General features: G+C 41.5%; 1 protein-coding gene across 3 annotated transcripts in view; it reads left to right on the forward strand.

The window, feature by feature from the left end:
* Positions 1 to 19,724, forward strand: part of SCP2 (sterol carrier protein 2) — a 159,607-nt gene extending 139,883 nt beyond the window's left edge. For all 3 annotated transcript variants that reach the window (XM_053576525.1, XM_053576526.1, XM_053576527.1), the window contains exons 14-16: positions 2,848 to 2,977; positions 15,467 to 15,546; positions 18,691 to 19,724. In XM_053576525.1, the coding sequence (XP_053432500.1) occupies positions 2,848 to 2,977; positions 15,467 to 15,546; positions 18,691 to 18,786 (306 nt within the window). In that variant the 3' untranslated portion in view covers positions 18,787 to 19,724. The remainder of the gene's footprint in view (positions 1 to 2,847; positions 2,978 to 15,466; positions 15,547 to 18,690) is intronic.
* Positions 19,725 to 19,992: the final 268 nt, after the last annotated feature.

Here is a 19,992-nt window from a genome sequence, read left to right on the forward strand (position 1 = left end):
TGTCTCAAAAAAAATGACTTAAGGCCAGGCTCTCTGCATACATAGAAACAGAAGTTAGCAACTAATGCGAGGTTATGTGAGTTCCTGAGGGGCAATAATTATGTGAGTATTTTAGGTATTTTATCATAATGTAGGAATATAGTAAACATTTTAAGTCTGTTAAAAGAATGAATATTATGATACCAAAAGGAAGAATTTTGTATATATTTTCCTTTTTTTAATTAAAAAACATCCATACAATATATTATTTCTGTATATTTGCAATAACCCAGCAATAAAATATAATGAAAAGATACTAAGAAGAGCAATATATAAAATACCCAAGAATAAACTTAGCAAGAAATATACAAAAGTCTGTGGGGGGGTGGAGGGAGAATGACATTTTCCCAAGGGACATTAAAGAAAACCTGATGATACGTCATGGTATTGTAAAGATACTGCTTCTCCCTCAGGAAGATCCATATATTTTATTTAACCTCATCCAACTCCAAAAACATTTTGGGGGGAAGAACTAACTAGATTATAAAAAGTACAAATGGAGGAAAACATGTCCCCCCCCAAAAGTCCAAGAATATTTGGAAGAGAGCAATTATGATTGGAATTTGCTATATCAAACTCAGGAATAATAGAAAAATCATATAAGAAAATAACAACAAAAAATGGCTAACATTCATTTAGGAATTATTTTGCTTTGTGAATATTGATATAAATTAATTCTCATACAGCTTTATGAGAGCTACTATTGTTTTATTCCCTGAACAGGTAGGAAAACTTGGCTAGTTTTGTAGAGGGCGTGGAAGAGCAGGAACTCAAACGCATGCTGATCCCAGATGCAATGTTCTTAATCATCAAGGTTTAATTCTGGAAATTTATCCTTAAATTAATGAGGCTATGTAAAAATATTTAGATATAATACTGTTATTCACAGCATTGAGATATAAGCCAGAAGTTAAAACTAGCCTGAATAAAAAGCAACAGGGTATCAGTTAAAGTATGACACACTTTTACAATTAAAGATGTATATGTGGCCATTTAAAATTATAGAGAAGTGGCTCAGTGCCTGTAGCTCAAGTGGCTAAGGCAACAGCCACATAAACCAGAGCTGACGGATTCGAATCCAGGCTGGGCCTGCCAAACAATAACAACTACAACCAAAAAATAGCTGGGCGTTGTGGCGGGCGCCTGTACCCAGCTACTTGAGAGGCCGAGGCAAGAGAATCGCTTAAGCCCAGGAGTTGGAGGTTGCCATGAGCTGTGATGCCATGGCACTCTACCCAGGGCGACAGCTTGAGACTCTGTCTCATAAATAAATAAAACTACAGAGAAGAATATTTAGTGACACAGTAATGGGGATAATTATTTTAAACAGAAAAAAGTAGATTACAAAACCATATGACCCCATTTAAGATATATGTAGGCAGAAAAAAGATGGAATTTATACCAAATAAGTTTTTCTTTTCTTTTTTTTTTTGAGACAAGAGTTTTACTTTGTCACCTTTGGTGTCACCTTTGCTGTGGCATCACAGCTCACAGCAACCTCCAAATCCTGGGCTTAGGCTATTCTCCTGCCTCAGCCTCCTGAGTAGCTGGAACTACAGGCACTCGCCACAATGCCCAGCTATTTTTTTGTTGCAGTTGGCCTGGGTCAGGTTGGAACCCGCCACCCTCGATATATGGGGCTGGTGCCCTACCCACTGAGCCACAGCATCACTGTACACAGGGGCAACAGCTTGAGGCTCTCTCACGCTGTCGCCCTGGTGTAGGGCCGCGTGTCATCACAGCTCACAGCAACCTCCAACTGCTGGGGTTAAGCCATTCTCTTGCCTCAGCCTCCCAAGTAGCTGGGACTACAGCGCCCACCACAACGCCTGGCTCTTTTTTTGGTTGTAGTTGTCATTGTTGTTTGGCAGGCCCTGGCTTGATTCGAACTTGTCAGCTCTGGAGATAATCACAAGATTATTATGCTTGTTTTTTTTAAACTAGTTGTCTGAGGTCATTGTCATCCTTTCATTATTTACCCTGCCACCTGGCTTAGCTGCTGCTCTGGGCTCCTGTAGTGCCCTCGTATCCTTTGATGCCAGTGTATTGTCACAGTGATCGTGGTATGTTATTATCCTGTACTTTGCTGACTCCTCCTTCCTTATCCCTGGTGCCTAGAGCAATGTCTGGCTCAATAAATGTTTCAGAAAGAAAGGATAAAGCAGAATGGGAAGGAAGGAGAAAGATAAAGAAAAAAGGAGAAAGGAGACCCCCTTGCAGAGATCAGGGTCTGAGGTTATTTTTGTGTGTGTGTGCTTAGGCCAACTTCATTCTCTAAGATCCAAAAGTATGTGCTGGACAGTGTGTTACTTCATAATTCCTTATACTAATACAGAAAATGGGTTGACCAAAAAAAAAAAAAGAAAAGAAAAGAAAAAAGGCTTTGATTTCAGAACTATTTGTCTTTAAGTTCTGATTCCAAGGACTCAAAAACATATAAAGGAATTTACCTACATAAAAAGAGAGTGGGGGCTTAGTGATTCCTCCATTTAGAGAAGCCAGAATTTTTTCCAAATTATTGAGACGTGAATGGTATTTTGGCAGAAAATACTGCCGTGCATCTCCTGTCCTCACTTCCCTTTCACCAGTTATACTAAAAAGCCATTTTAATGAAAGATTTGCCAGATATGGGAGTTGATGCCTGGTCGCCTTTCAGACTTTTCTGGGTAAAAGATCGGTCCTAAGGGACCTTGGAAACTGCCCTCTGGCCCAGCTGCTCACATCATGTATCTATTTAAAATTAATTTGCTTGGGGAGAAAGCCAGAGAAATGGACTTATTATAACTCCAGTGTTATTTTTCTTTCCAGGAAGGGGAACAGTTTGTGAAGAAAATCGGTGGTATTTTTGCCTTCAAGGTGAAGGATGGCCCTGGGGGTAAAGAGGCCACCTGGGTGGTGGATGTGAAGAATGGCAAAGGGTCAGTGCTTCCTAACTCAGGTGAGTGCAGGGGTGACGTCATCTGCAGAAGTACTGACAAGTTTACAGGGACTGTCAGCCAGGAAAATAGGGATCTGCTTTGTTTTCCCAAAAGGGCTGGCTTTAGAGATGTAGGACCTTGTTACAGAACCTGTGAATCCCGAGGAGCCGGTTAAAGTCACCTCTTTGCAGCGATTTTGAGGCTCTATCACAGAGTCGCCAATCTTACAGAATTTGGAATTAGACAAACTTCGGTTGGGCTCTTGGCCTTGCCACTCACAGATTCTGACCTTAAACAGGTTACTTCTCTGAGATTTGACTTTCTTATCTGTAAATGGACTAGTAAACTAGTTTTTTTTTTTTTTTTTTTTTAGCGCCCTCAGTAGAGTGCTGTGGTGTCACAACTCATAGCAACCTCCAACTCCTGGGAGCAATTTTCTTGCCTCAGCCTCCCAAGCAGCTAGGACTACAGGCGCCCACCACAACACCCAACTATTTTTTGTTGTAGTTTGGCCAGGGCTGGGTTTGAACCCGCTCAGCATATGGGGCTGGTTCCCTACCCACAGAGCCACAGGTGCCTCCCAGTGGTACCTGTTTCATAGGGTTGATGAGAGCATTAAAAGAATCTCTCAATTAGCCTGTAAAGCACACAGTCCAGTGCATGGTTATGTGGCCTCAGGAGACCTGTCTACACTCAGTATCACCAGTTCCTCTCATCTAAATTTTTCTTGAACCCACTTTAGTCATCTTTTGTCTTCATCACTATCCCCAAACTGTTCTTATCAAGGTTTCCAGTAGCTACTACCCTGCTAAATTCAACGTCCCAGCTCTCATAATCTTAGACTTCCTCATTTTCCCAGCATTGATGTGTCCCAAGCTTTAGTTTCTTGATGCATTTACTCCCTGGGTTTCTCATCTAGTCTCATGCTTTAAAAGCAGTCTACACTGATGACTCGCAGATTTATGTCTTCTGAACTCCAAGGTATATATCTTTTTTTTTTTTTTTATAGAGACAGAGTCTCACTTTACGGCCCTTGGTAGAGTGCTGTGGCATCACACAGCTCACAGCAACCTCCAACTCCTGGGCTTAAGCGATTCTCTTGCCTCAGCCTCCCTAGTAGCTGGGACTACAGGCGCCCGCCACAACGCCCGGCTATTTTTTTGGTTGCAGTTTGGCCGGGGCCGGGTTTGAACCCACCACCCTCGGTATATGGGGCCGGCGCCTTACCGACTGAGCCACAGGCGCCGCCCCCAAGGTATAAATCTTATATATAGCTGCTTAATTGACAAGGTTTTTTTTTTTGTTTTGTTTTGTTTTTTTGAGACAGAGTCTCACTTTGTTGCCCTTGGTAGAGTGACAGCAGCCTCAAACTCCTGGGCTCATATGATCCTCTTTCCTCAGCCTCCCGAGTAGCTGGGACTGTAGGCGCCTGCCAGCACCTGGCTATTTTCAGAGACCGGGTCTCGCTCTTGCTCAGGGTGATCTCCAACTCCTTTGAGCTCAAGTGATCCACCTGCCTTGGCCTCCCAGAGTGATAAGATTACAAGCTTGAGCCTCCACATCTAGCCCACAGTGATCATTTTAAAACTTAACTCAGATTGTTACCCATTCTCTGCTCAGCACTCTCCAATGGCTTTCAGCTCACTGCAAGAAAAACAGAGCTTGTACAATGGTGTGATCTGGCCCCAGTTTCCCATGTCTTACCACTTTTTCCCTTACTTTGCTCAACACAGCCTCCTTGCTGTTGCTTGATTGAATGTGGGGTGCTTTTGGTTTGGAGGCTTTCTACTCTGTTCGCTTTGCTGAGATGATCTCCCCCAGATATCCTCATGACTTTTCCCGCAGCTTCTTTGATCTTTGCCCAGATGCAGCCTTCTCAGTGAGCCTTTCCTTAACCACCCTTTAAAAAATCAAATCCCCATTACCATTCCCTAGTGTTGTTTTTGCCTTATCACTATCTGACATACCACGTAATGTTTTATTTATCTACTTAATAATGCCTATACCTCCTGCTGGATTTATAAGCTCTGTGAAGAAAGACCATTTTGCCTCTTAAGTTCTCTGCTGCATTCCAGTACCTAGAATAGTACCTGACCCATAGTAGGCCTTCAAAAAATAAGTCATTTAGAAATGAACAATAGAATGAACGAGTGCCACTTTGTAAGTGTTCAGAATTCAGCCATTTAACAACACAATTGTTATACAATATAGCCATATTGTATTTTTTGTTTGTTTTGTTTTGTTTTTTGCCAGGGTCGGGTTTGAACCCGCCACCCCCAGTATATGGGGCTGGCGCCCTACTCCTTGAGCCACAGATGCCAACCTTAAATTTCTATTTTGTTGTTGCAGTTTTTGGCCGTGACTAGATTTGAACCTGCCACCTTTGGTCTATGGGACCTCTGGTATATGAGTGCTCTACTCCTTGAGCCACAGGCACTGCCCTATCTTTAGTGTATTGTTAAATTTCTCTTGTTGGAGAGAACTTGGTGTCATTTAAAAATAGGATAGATGGAGGACCAGATTTTGGAGGGCTTAAAATACCAGGATAGGAACTTTGAAAGTTATATGGTATATAATTAATCCATTAAAGCTTTTTAAGTAGAAGAGTGAAAATCAAAGCTGTGAAATGAAAGCTGGTGGCTTAGACCCGATGAATTGGAAAGGGTCAGATCAGAGGCAGAGAGAACATTCAGGAGGATGGATCTTGCCACTAAGTGAGCAGAGAGGATGGCCAGCCTAAGTGTTGGCAGTGAGAAAAGTGAGTGGTGTTAGAGAAGCTGCTGGAGGTCGTGGAGGTGAAGACGTGAGACCCGGGGCTGTGTAGAAGGAGGCCTGTCAGAAGTGTTTGGTTTCATTACTGACACGTTACCGAGGGAGGTCCGGCAGGAGAGCGTGAGATCAGGAGCAACAACGGTTACCTTAGTAAGAGATGGGAGGATGCTTCTTTCTCTGAAGGGGTATTTAAATATTCAGACTCATTGTGAGGGGAGAGGAGGTTGTCAGAACTCCTAGAAGAGACTGTAGATCTTGGAGGTGGGAGAAGTAAAGTAATGTGATGAGCCAAAGAATCACTGAGAAGTTAATGAAGGAAAAGCTGAGCAGCAGGAAGGACCTCCATCTGTAGGCAGCATGCTTTGTTGGAGAAGGTCCTGAATTATACAGTCCTTTTTTTTTTCTTCCCAAATGAATGGGCAGAAAAATGACTATAACTTTGTATTCTTTGAGCTGCCACTCTAAGGTGGTATAGGAAGAAAAGCTAAAGGCTTCATCCAGATTCCAGCTTTTAGAAATAGAACTTTGGGAATTATAGTAGTGATGATTTTTTAATTTTTTAATTAATTTTTTTAGACAGAATCTCACTCTGCTGCACACGCTAGGTGCCATGATATCAGCCTAGCTCACAGTGACCACAAACTCGTGGGACAAACCATCCTTCTGCCTCAGCCTCCTGAGTAGCCAGCACTACAGGTGTCTACCACAACATCTGGGTAGTTTTTCTATTTTTAGTAGAGATGGGGTCTCCCACTCTTGCTCAGGCTGGTTTCAAACTCCTGAGCTCAAGCAATCCACCTGCCACAGTGCTCAGTCAGTGCCAATTTTTTTAAATGACTAAAAATTAATGGTTTTTTTTTTTTTTTTTTTTTGGCAGGAGCTGGGTTTGAACCCGCCACCTCCGGCATATGGGACCGGCGCCCTACCCCTTGAGCCACAGGCGCCGCCCAAAAGAATTCTTAATTTTTTTTTTTTTTTGGCCGGGGCTGGGTTTGAACCCGCCACCTCCGGCATATGGGACCGGCGCCCTACTCCTTGAGCCACAGGCGCCGCCCAATTAATGGTTATTTTAATATTCTGCTTTGCCCAGGTAGATGTTAAGGTGATTCTTAAAAAAAAAAAATTCTCCTTTTCCTCTTGTATGTTATTTGTTTGTCATGAATGATAACATGCTATGGAAAGCTTTTGAATGATTTCAGAAAAGCTGTGTTCCTGCCTATAGGCTCCTGCTACGTGCTCTCCTCATATTAGATGCCCCATCCCAGATCCAAAGGGATCTCACCCTGAGGCAGGGTAATTTTTGCTGAAATGGACACTTGTTGGCAGCCAGGAGTGGTGTTGAAATATGGACTTACCCAGTAAAAGCCACCACTGGAAATTGCCAGCTCCTTTTACATCAACCAACAAATGGCCATTTGTTAGACATTAGCTATGTTAAAGCATTAATAACCTGTCCTAGGTTGAACTGGCATCTTAAGAATTGTACAGAGTGTTAGGAGGCTTGCTTATTGTTAATGAAGTAAGATTTACTTAAATGTATTTCATTTGCTTGTACTCTGAGAGCTTGGTGATGATTATGTACGTGATTCTATTAAGGACTTTCAGATTTTTGTGCATTTTTCTGCATCTTTTTCTTGCTGTCTGGATACCTGTTAGGATCTTCTCTATGAGTTCTGCCCCCCCCCTTTCCTTTGAAACAACTCACATAGTATGTCTTGAGGAAGCCACCTTTGATTAATCTAACATGATATATTATTCCTTTGTTCTTTTATTCCTTTTTTCTGACCTCTCAACACTGGAGTGCTCGATATGTTACAGAAGGCCTTAGGATCTCCCATCTCCAAGGTTCAGTGGAAAGAGAATAGCCTTTTCATAGAGCTGTTGGGGGGTTAAATGAGATAAGATATACACATATAAAAGCCCTAGATAGTAAGTACTTAGTAAATCACTGCTTCTTCCCCAACCCATACATTAAATATTAATTTTGCTTGGGCACATAGACTTGTATAAGCTCCTCAAAAGGACTTGGGGATGATTCATCAGATGCTGATGATTGGTGAAGCCAGTTAAAACTGAGTGGTGTTAGAGTAGATGCTGGAGGTCTTGGAGGTGAAGACGTGAGACCCGGGGCTGTGTAGAAGGAGGCCTGTCAGAGGTGTTTGGGTTTCATTACTGACACATTACTGAGGGAGGCCCCATGAGATCAGGAGCACAGGTGCAACAAAGGTTAGCCTTACTAAGAGGATGGGAGGATGCTTCTTTCTCTAAAGGGGTATTTAAATATTCAGACCAGGGGTCCTCAAACTGCGGCCCGTGGGCCACATGAGGCGGTGTGATTGTATTTGTTCCTGTTTTGTTTTTTCACTTCCTGTGCAGTGTGCATAGGAATTTGTTCATAGTTGTTTTTTTTTAAACTATAGTCCGGCCCTCCAACGGTCTGAGGGACAGTGAACTGGCCCCCTGTTTAAAAAGTTTGAGGACTCCCGATTCAGACTCATTTTTGATGAGTTGTTTCAAAGGAAAGGAGGGAGGGGCAGAACTCATGGAGAAGATACTAACAGGTATCCAGAATAGAAAGACTCTTTCTTTCTATTACTTGAGGAAGAAGTAAGGCCTAACAATTGGGAGTATTAGCTTTGGAAACAGGAATCTGCATTCAGAACTAGCTGAGCCACTTAATAGCTCTGACCTTGGGCAAGTTATTTGACCTCTCTGACCTCAACGGATTGTTAAAAACACCAAAAGAGATGACCAGGTGTGTGAAGTGCTCAGCATAGGTAGAGCTCGGTAAATGCTGATACTACAGCAACAGCAATAGCAGATTTTACTTCCTCAGGTCTTTTCTTAAAATATTGTGCACAGGTCCAACAATCTCTGTTTGCTTTTTCCTCTCTGCTCTTTGATGTTACGTATCTACAATAGAACCTAGAATTTTCTAGACGATATACTTCATTTTAAGGATTCAGATCCTTTTTCCAGTAATAAGAGAAAATGTTTTTAGCAGCCATGCTAGCATGACTATTGAATCAGAGTCTTTTTAGGGCTATTCCTGAGTTATAAGACATATAATAAAAACCTATTTTTCCTATCTTGTTTTATATTTATGTATTTATTTATTTTTTGAGACAGAGCCTCAAGCTGTCACCTTGGGTAGAGTGCTGTAGCATCACAGCTCACAGCAACCTCCAACCCTGGGCTCAAGCGATTCTCCTGCCTCTGCCTTCAAGTAGCTGGGACTACAGGCCTCCGCCACAACACCCGGCTATTTTTTGGTTGCAGCCATCATTGTTTGGCGGGCCTGGGCTGGATTCGAACCCGCCAGCTCAGGTGTATGTGGCTGGCGCCTTAGCTGCTTGAGCCACAGGCGCCGAGCCTCCTATCTTGTTTTAGTTATTTAATAATATGCTTTAACAGTTTACCCTCACCTTTTATTAAGGCACAGATTATCTGATTAGATGTTGGGCATCTATTCATTTATTCAGCAGGTATTTATTGATTGTCTTTTATGTGTCTGGCACTCTTCAAAGGCCTGCAGATACGGCAGTGAAAAAGACTGACAGGAGCCCTCGTCTACTGGGCACAGAAAATGCATATATGCAAATTAGGTAGTTTCAGATACAAACAATGAATGAAAATAGAAAATGACTTGGTTTCTACAGAGAGACCAACTTTAATTTGAACTTTTTCTTTTTCTTCTTTTCTTCTTTAATTTTTTTTTTTGCTTTTGAGACAGTCTCACTCTGTCACCCTGGGTAGAATGCCGTAGCATCATCATAGCTCACAGCAACCTCAGTCTCCCAAGTAGCTGGGAGTACGCGTGCCTGCCACTGTGCCGGGCTGGTTTTTCTATTTGTAGTAGAGACAGGGTCTCACTCTTGCTCAGGCAGGTCTCCAACTCCTGAGCTTAAGCAGTCCACCGCCTGGACCTCCCAGAGTGCTAGGATTACTGCTCCCAGACGGCCTGATTTGAACTATTTCTTAATGAGAGGAGGAGCCAACTGCTAAGAGTAGTATTACTATATTAATTGATTGCCTAAAACATTGCTGAAAAAATGTGATTTCTTGGTGAATGTTTTCTTTTGTACTCAAAACCTCTCATTTGCTCCAAGTACACAGTTTAGCAATGAGATATTAGTCTTTGTTGTCTTGTCTTTTCCCCATGTTACTTTGATAATACTGAAAGTAATATTAAAAAAAAAACCATTATTTAAATAATATACACTTGATAAAAAAAAAATTAGAAATAATAGAGAAATAAAATGAGAAACTCACTCTCCCATATTCTACCATCTAAGTTAGGTATTGGCAAATCAGAGCTTATGGATCCTAGCTAGCCCACCATCTGTTTTTCTGTTTTGTTTTGGTTTTTGTAAAATTTTTATTGATGTCTATCCTGTAGTAAAGGGCATAAATCTGAAGTGTACCACTTGATGAATGTTTACAAATGAATACATCTCCCAGATCAAAATACTGCCAGCATTCCAGAAGCCTTCCTTATGCCCCCCCATCACTATCCATCCCCCAAACGGACCCCCATTCTGAATCCTATCACCATAGATTGATTGTATTAATTTTGGAGATTCAAATAAATAGAACCATAGGACAATAACATTTATTCTTTTTTTGGCTCGGTGCTCGTTGCTCAGTGGTTAGAGCACTGGCCACATAAACTGGGGCTGGTGGGTTCTAACCTGGTCTGGGCCTGCTAAATAACAATGACAACTGCAAAAAAAAAATAGCCGGGCGTTGTGGCAGGTGCCGATAGTCCCAACTACTTGGGAGGCTGAGGCAATCTCTTAAGCCCAAGAGTTTGAGGTTGCTGTGAGTTGTGACGCCATGGCATTCTACCGAGGGCAGCATAGTGAGACTCTGTCTCAAAAAAAAAAAGGTGCGGTAGTGCCCATACCTCAGTGGGTAGGGCACCAGCCACATACACCCAAAGTGGCGGGCTCGAACCCGCCCCAGGTCTGCTAAGCAACAATGACTACTGCAACCAAAAAATAGCCGGGTGTTGTGGCGGGCGCGTGTAGTCCCAGCTGCTTCAGGGACTGAGGCAAGAAAATCACTTAAGCCCAAGAGTTTGAGTTTGCTGTGAGTTGTGACACCGTGGCATTCTACCTGGGGTGACATAGTGAGACTCTTTGTCTCAATAAATAAATAAATACATAAAAATTAATAAAAAATAATATTATGACTCAAAACCAAAGACAAACACAAAAATTTACTCTTTTTTTACATCTGGCTTCTTTTTTTTTTTTTTTTCTTTTTTTTGTAGAGACAAGGTCTCACTTTATGGCCCTCGGTAGAGTGCCATGGCATCACACAGCTCACAGCAACCTCCAACTCCTGGGTTTAAGCGATTCTTTTGCCTCAGCCTCCCGAGTAGCTGGGACTACAGGTGCCCGCCACAACGCCTGGCTATTTTTTGTTGCAGTTTGGCCAGGGCTGGGTTTGAACCCACCACCCTCTGTATATGGGGCCGGCGCCTTACCGACTGAGCCACAGGCGCCGCCCTACATCTGGCTTCTTTTGTTCAGCAGTATAAGATTGATTTGTATTGTTGCATGTGGCAGTAGTTTATTTTTACTATGTGAAAACCCGACTTTATTCATTATGTGGTTGATACGTCTTTGCATTATTTCCATTTTAAGGCCTTACAAATAAAGCCATTATAAATGTTCTTAAACATATCTTTTAGTGGACATTTCCATTTTGCTAATTTCCATCAGCCACATACCCAGTATGAAAATTCTAGGTCATTATTCATAATTCTATTCAGCCATTAAAAAATGGAGCCTTTGTATTAACCTGGATGGAAGTGGAACATATTATTCTTAGCATGGCATCACAAGAATGGAGAAGCAGGAATCATATGTATTCAATTTTGATATTAGGACAATTAATGACAGTTAATGACACAGGGAAGGGGAGAGCAAAGAGAGAGAGAAGGAGGGAGGGGGTGGGGTCTCAAAAAAACCCAGAAAACAGAATTTAAAAAGTGCCAAAATATGTGTGAATAATATTTCAATAAACATTATATATTAAAGATGAAAAATGAAAAAAAAGGAAGAAAATTCTAGGTCATAAGGTACAATATAGCCAAACAGGTTTTAGGTATTTTGTATTATATGTACTATTTTACATTATATGAAGTTTCAGTTGCTCCACAGTTTTAACAGTACAAAGTACTGGGGCTGCGCCTGTGGTTCAAAGGAGTAGGGCGCCAGCCTCATATGCTGGAGGTGGCGGGTTCAAGCCCAACCCCTGCCAAAAACTGCAAAAAAACAAAACAAAACAAAACAAAAACAGTACAAAGTACTGTCAGTTTTTATTAAGTCAGGCTTATTAAGGTACAATTTCTATACAATAAATATACCCCTTTTAGATGTGCAGTTCTATGAATTTAGGTAAATGCATACAGTTGTGTAACAATCTCTAAAAGTCAAGATGTTGAATACAATGGAATGTCTAAATTGATCACTGAGGGGACAGTAACAAACTGGTCAACATTCGGAGGTGGTCAACACAAGGGCCTCGGCCTAGCGTACTGATACATACATGTGGTGCGTGTCCACTTTGTGAAAATGCGGTCTAAGCTGAGGAGGTGGTCAGTGTAGGGAGGTGGTCATCTGTGGAGGTTCTACTGTATTTGTGTCATCCCAGAAGTGTCCGTATGTTGCTTTGTAGTCATTTTCCTCCTCCCACCCTCAGGCCCTGGCAACCACTGATGTGATTTCTGTCCCTATAGTTTTAACTTCCCCGAAAGTTGTACGAATGGCATTAAACGATGCCTGGCTGTTCCATTGAGACTCGCTCATACTGTTGAAGGTGTCATCAGGAATTTATGCTTTTTTGTTGCTGAGTGGTTTATTTCTTCACTGAAATAAACATTTGAAATTTTTCAGTTATGCTACCATAAGCATTTGCATACAGGTTTTTATGTGGACATGTTTGCATTTCTCTTTGTTGTAAATACCTGACAGTAGGATTACTAGTTCGTATGATATGTGTGTGTTTAGCTATTTAAAACTTTGGGGAGTGGGCGTGGCACCTTAATTCAGCAGGTAAGGCACCAGCCGCATACACCAGGGCTGGCAGGTTCGAATCCAGCCTGGGCCTGCCAAACAACGACAACTACAACCAAAAAATAGCTGGGCATTGTGGCAGGCGCCGGTAGTCCCAGCTACTTGGGAGGCTGAGGCAAGAGAATAAGCCCAAGAATTTGATGTTGCTCTGAGCTGTGACACCATGGCAAGGTGTCACCAGGTAACATAGTGAGACTCTGTCTCAAAAAAAAAAAAAAAAAAAAATTGGGTGCCACCTGTGGCTCAGTGTAGGGCGCCAGCCCCATATATCGAGGGTGGCAGGTTCAAACCTGGCACCAGCCAAATTGCTACTCGGGAGGCTCAGGCAAGAGAATCGCCTAACTCTAGGAATTGTAGGTTGCTGTGAACTGTGACGCCACGGCACTATCGAGGGTGGCGAAGTGAGACTCTGTCTCTTAAAAAAAAAAAATTGAGAGGGATATTTTTGTGTAGAGATCGGTCTCACTGTATTGCCCAAGCTAGTCTTGAGCTCTTGGCTTTCCAAAGTGCTAGGATTACAGGTGTGAGCCACTGTGCTTGGCCTTGGCCTTGGCCTCTGTTTAGCTTTATGTGAAACTTCCAGACTGTTTTCCCAAGTGGCTGCACTGTCTAACGGTCCCTGTAGCACCGTGTTGAGTTTTCAGTTGGTCCTCATCCTCACTAGCACTGCATATTGTCTGATTTTCTTTCTTTTCTTTCTTTCTTTCTTTTTTTAATTCAGCCACTCATTCTAGTAGCTACATGGCTTCTCGTGGTTTTACTTGCATTTTCTGATGACTAATGAAGTTAAGCACTGTTTCATGTATTTTGGGGCCACTTGGAGATCTTCTTTTGTACAGTCATTTGCCCTTTTTTTATATCAGATTATGTAACTTTTCTAACTGAGTGGAGGTTCTTTATATATGCTGGGTACCAGTTCTTTAGCAGCTGTGTAAGTTCCAAATCCATCTCTTTCCTGTGCCACCTGTTTTGCGAATATTTTATTGGAACACAGGCACACAGTTGTTTATGTAATTATTTATAGCTGCTTCTGCACTGCAAGAACAAAGCAGAGTAGTTGTGATAGAAACCTATTGACCGGGTGGCGCCTGTGGCTCAAAGGAGTAAGGTGCCGGCCCCATATGCCGGAGGTGGCGGGTTCAAACCCAGCCCTGGCCAAAAACTGCAAAAAAAAAAAAAGAAACCTATTGACCTACAAAATCTAAAATATTTTGTGTCTGATCCTTTATGAAGTTTAGCCCTTGATCTAGATAACTTTGTTCATCTTCTACTCCTGTACAATGAATTGCCACAAACTCAGCAGCTTAAAACAACATTGATTGAATGTGGGGTGCTTTTGGTTTGGAGGCTTTCTACTCTCTGTTTGCTTTGCCTAAGATTATCTCCCCCAGATATCTACCATATTTATTACCTCACAGTTTCCATGGGTTTCCATTGTAAGTTTATTTTTTGTTTCCTCTGGATCCTCTGCAGAGAGTCACCCAAGGGTGCCATCAAGGTATTGGCCAGGGCTGGACTGTCATCTGGAGGGTCCCTGTCCAAGTTCATTCATGTTGCTGGCAGAATTCATTTTCTTGTGGCTATGAGAATGATAGCTTTAGTATTTTACTGGCAATAGGCCAGAGTCGGTCCTTTGCACCTAATGATGGTTCCCTGCCACATGGCCCTCTCCTTAGGAAGCCCTTTGAATAAGCAGCTAGCTAGTCAACGCTAATAGGACAGGGAGAGTGAGCCTGCTAGCAAGGTGGAATCTTTAATAATGTAGCAAAACTCAGGAATGACATCCTATTCCTTTTGCTGTATTCTGTTATCTAGAAGCAGGGCATAGTCTTGTTCACACCAGAGTGAAGGGAATTTGTTTTGTTTTGTTTTTTTAATGTTAGAAGGTGTAGCAAAGAGCTAGCTATTTATTTATTGTTGGGGATTCATTGAGGGTACAAGAAACTAGGTTACACTGATTGCATTTGTTAGGTAAAGACCCTCTTACAATCATGTCTTGCCCCCAAATATTTATTTATTTATTTATTATTTTTTGGTTGGAGATTTCCTTGAGGGGGAAGGGAATTATTTAAAGCACTGGTTCTAAACCTGTGGATTGTGACCCATAGGAACTGTATTGAAGGGCCACTGCATTAGGAAGGTTGAGAACCACTGATTTAAAGGCATATACGCTGGGGACAGGGGTCATGGAGTGGTCACTTTAGAATCTGCCATAATAACTGTTAGTAATATATTGGTTTCTAAGTATACAGCTGTTTTTTCTATATTTACATAACTGATTTTTTAAAGCAAAAATGGGATCATACAGTTTGTTTTGTAACTGGCTTATATAACAATATCACAAATAATACAACATGAATATTTTCATGTCAATTAAGTGTAGATCCACATCATTTCTTATAATGGCTGCATTATATGACTATACTATAATTTGTTTAATTAACCAATTCCCTCTGATTAAAGATCAAAGTTGCTTATTGTCTGGGTCGAATTTTACAAGGCTGCCGTGTGAATTCATGCAAGTGCCCATTTCCCCACACTGCCCCGTTACTGGGTGATTCTGTTGCAGTCCGGGGCTGTTGACCAAAATGTCTATGTGGAACTGAACCCTCCCTCTTTTCTCGATCCTTTTCCTACGTATCTCTGTCTTAGATAAGAAGGCTGACTGCACAATCACAATGGCTGACTCTGACTTACTGGCCTTAATGACTGGCAAAATGAATCCTCAGTCGGTAAGTGTGATGGAGCAGATCCCCTGCTGGGTCTTCTGGCCCTTTCCACTGCATCTCCTGCCTCATACTGTAACCCACATAGTGATGAGACCCACAAAGCCCAGTGCTCCCCAAAATGTTCACCTAACAAATGGCAGACATTTGTGAAGCAAGCTGTGTGCCGGACACCACCCTGTGTGTGGGAGTACCCAGATGAATGAGAAATAGTCCCCACTCTCAAGGCAGCCACAATATGGTAGGACACAGATTTATAAAAGAGTAAGTACAGCCAAGGGCCCAAGTTGCCACTCCTGGCTTGTGGTCAGTGGAGGATGGAGGAAGGAGCAGTTGAACTGAGTACCCAGGGTCGTCAGACATTGGCAGTGCCCAGCTAGAGAGTAGGAGTGCTCCGAGTGGTAGGAGGAGCGTTGTGACAAAGGCACAGCCTCTTACATTCTGTGTCCTTGGTTATGCGCTTCTTTTGTCCTCCATTGTCTTCCCCGAGAAACTCCTTGTCCTTTAAAATTAGTGCAGATGTTCTCTCCAAGGGCCTCCTTCCAAGTTGTTGGGGAGCCGTCCCTCTTCCGTGCTGCTTATTGGACAGCAGTAGCCAGAATGTGCCTCACTCTTCCCCAGTAGGTTGGGGGTGTCTCAAAGAATCAAGCCACTTCTTATTCATCTTTGCATTTCTGGAATTTAGCACAATATGTGATGTTTTTAGGTTTTCCATAAACAGTTATTAGAATAAAATTTTATTTGTCTTAAATGTATTTATGCCCTGTATAGATTTTGCTGGTCCCCAAATTATTAGTGCTTTCTTGTCTTCTGTAGTTGCACGGTGTTTTGTTTTGTTGTGTGTGTGTTTTTAATTTTTTTTTGTAGTTGCACAGTGTTGAACGGACTTTATATAGTGAGCTTTCTGACAACTTGATATACTGAGCTTTCCATTAACAAAGAAGAAACTATTCCATTGCAGTTTAATTTTTTGTTTCCTTAGCCTAAGTCGTTTCAGGTCTTATTCCTGTGGATCTTTGGTATTGGCAATTTGGGTAAAACAACTAAGTCTGACTTCCATTTGCATTCCTTTTAAAAATGCTATTTCTAAGCAACTAAGCATATTTCAGTGGATGCCATGATGAGTGAGAGATTCACATCTGTGATGTTTCAGCTGAATATACTATTGGCACTATAATTTTCACCCACTGAGCCTGCTTCAGAAATCTGGACAGAACAGAGGCCACCAGAATAGGAGCTGGCTGTCATCCTCCCTCCCGCCCGTGGAACACACCGTGCACAGCTGTGGCAGGGTGTCCAGACTTCACACATTACTGCCTTTGTGCTCTCAATTTATCTATGTACTGCCCATTTGGGGGGTGAGATGTCAGCTTATTTTTCCTTAGTACCTGTTCATACCCAGAGGAATGAAAGATAAAAATGACAGACCTTACTATTAATGCACTAATGGCCTTACCTTATGTTTAGTAGAGCATTTGACCGGAAGTCATTAAATGCTGTGGAAATTCTAATTTCATTATTTGGCCACAGTGCTGGACAATGTGCTGTCCAGCAGAAAGCACATGTGAAGAACACTTAGGGGCCAGATTAAAATGATCCTTACTTTTGGATTCTCTGAAGAGTGAAGATTCATGTTTTTTCAAGTATTAGTAAATAAAAAACTCATTTTTCTCTTTTAACATAAAAAGGGGAAAGATGGTGGGTTTTTCTTGTACTACTGGGCCATATTTTTAAATGACATATGTTAAATATGTTGTGTTCTGAGGCACCTGGCCTTTATTTTATTTATTTATTTACTTATTTATTTATTTTTGAGACAGAGTCTCACTATGTTGCCCTTGGTAGAGTGCCATGGCGTCACAGCTCACAGCAACCTCCAACTCTTTTTTGTTTTGTAGTTTTTGGCCAGGGCTGGGTTTGAACCCACCACCTCCGGTATATGGGGCGGGTGCCCTACTCTTTTGAGCCATAGGCACTGCCTGAAACTTCCAACTCTTGGGCTTAAGCAATTCTCTTGCTTCAGCCTCCCAAATAGCTGGGATTACAGGTGCCCATCTCAACGCCTGGCTGTTTTTTGTTGCAGTTGTTGTTGTTTAGTTGGCCCTGGCTGGGTTCAAACCCACCAGACTCAATGCATGTGGCTGGTGCCGTAACCACTGTGCTACGGGCGCCAAGCCAACACCTGACCTTTAAAGTCATCAGATGGAAGGCTTTGTGCCATATAGAAAGGAAATATTTAGTTTGTCCAGACAGTGGAGTAGGGGGAGGGGAAGGAATTAGTCACCCTTACCAAGAGCTGTAGAAAAAAAGAGCTCTGTGCATTCCCATGAATGATGTAGAAGCTCCTAACTTCTTAATGCACTTGCTTAAAGAGTAAAGATGACCAGAAACTTTTTTCATGTAGCCCCATTCTAAGACTTGAGTTAAAAAAAAAACTGAGACCACGGCAGGGAAATCATACTATGTTCCCAATTTTGCTGTTTCTCTTAAGTTTTCCTGGGATTTTGTTACATGGTAAATTTAGCAAACATCATGTGATCTAGTCCTAGGCATTTGTTAAGTGGAACAGATTGTGGCTTTGCACTTCAGATTGGTTTGATTCTTTCAGTCTCAGCAGGCTGCCTGCCTATCCTCTGTAGGAATAAAAATCCTTTATCACGTAGACCAAAAGAAAGGAAGAAGAAGAAATGGGTGGCATCTCACCAGTGGCCAGTTCATTGTATTGAATCCCAAGTTTCTAAGTATGTTTTCTGTGTATGCTTGTCTCCCAGCAGCCCGCTGAGAAATTTCAGTTCATATTTTCAACCCACATGTAACGTTTTTAAACAAAATCAGTCTAGTGTGAACTCACTTTCCCTAATAATTGGAAAACGTACCACCTTTGAGGAAGAGAGGTAAAAACAGACTCAATTTCTAAGAGAAGACATTTGGGAAAGATATTTCTTTCTGTTCTATGTAAAGCATGCATTTACAGATTCTTCCTTTTGAGGAATCTGGTTCTAAATCTATTCCAGAAAGCAAGTTTCACATTTTGGAGAAAGTCAAGTGACCTGGATAAATAAATGATCTCAGGGCTGGATAGTCTAGAAACATCAGCAATCTCAAAACAAAAAACACCAAGTAACGCGTGTTCTTATTTCTGATTCACAGGCTTTCTTTCAAGGCAAACTGAAAATCACTGGCAACATGGGTCTGGCCATGAAGTTGCAAAATCTTCAGCTTCAGCCAGGCAAACCTAAGCTGTGAAGAACTCCCTTTGGCTACTTTTGAAAATCAAGATGAAATATATAGCTACACATCCATATATTTCATTGTCAGCATTTAGACTGAAACTACACCTTGGCAAATTGTGCGAGACAGATTTGTTTTTCAATTGTATGACCAATCCTGTTTTCCCTAAGCTCTGGGTGGATAGAGCCTGATGGTGTACGGCTGCTTTGCTGAGCTGCATACAACTGTGCATTACAAAGTTAATATGGTAATTATGGTTTGGGGTAAAACTGAGTTTCAGAATAAAATTAGGAAGAGTAAAATCCAAAAAATTATGTAGATAAAAGCTCTTATTATGCTTATAAAGTATATTTAGGGACTATTCTGCTGAATATTCGATTTAAGAGTTTTCCTTGGGAGAACTCGTGAAGAAACAGTTCCAATAACTGGTCAGTAATTAGTGTTGTGCACTTAATGACCTTTAATTAATCTCTCATGAATAGTGCTTAAAATTCTGCACTAGGATGATAAAAGAAAACCAACTTAAGCATTTCCCATTTCAAAGAAAAGTTTGCATTTCATGCCATCAGAAACAGTATTTTCTTCCCAAATTAAAATAAAAGAAATATGATCACTTCTTGGAAGGGGGATGTGTTGCTGAACACAGGCTTATTTTTAAAATAAAAATGTTTTAAAACTGGGTTTCCTTCTTGAAAAATATGTGTATTAGAGTCATAAAACACTGTTAAAAATAAAGTTTGCTTTGAGATGCACGGTTTTAAAATAATAATCTATTCAAATTTATAAAGCTCTCCGTCTGTGTTGTAATTTTCATGTGTGTTTAAGTATCTGCATTTGTCTTTTTTCCTAATTTTCTAATGCTAATGTTATTTCTTATAATTCAGTAACATAGAAGATAAAATAATGCTTTTGGAAGAATGTTTAATAGAAAATTAAAATGGCTCTTCCTGGTCTCCCTTGTTTTATTGTTTTCTTAATCAGGCCCAGGCGAGGTGCGAACTCCCCACCCCCCATCCTCCCATCCCTGGTTTGCAGGGCCAGCAAACCAGGGATGGGGAGGGTGGGAGTTAGCTATGGTGCCCAGCTCCTTTGTATGTTCTTTTTGCTTAGAATTTTCTAGGTGATGGAGAATAAAGAGAAACGTTGAGGGATTTGCAAAGTGAATGTTATCTGGACATGAACTACTACTACATTGGCTACTTTGACATGATCGCTAGATCT

Source organism: Nycticebus coucang, chromosome 22 (assembly GCF_027406575.1).
Source record: "Nycticebus coucang isolate mNycCou1 chromosome 22, mNycCou1.pri, whole genome shotgun sequence".
Lineage (NCBI taxonomy): Eukaryota > Metazoa > Chordata > Mammalia > Primates > Lorisidae > Nycticebus > Nycticebus coucang.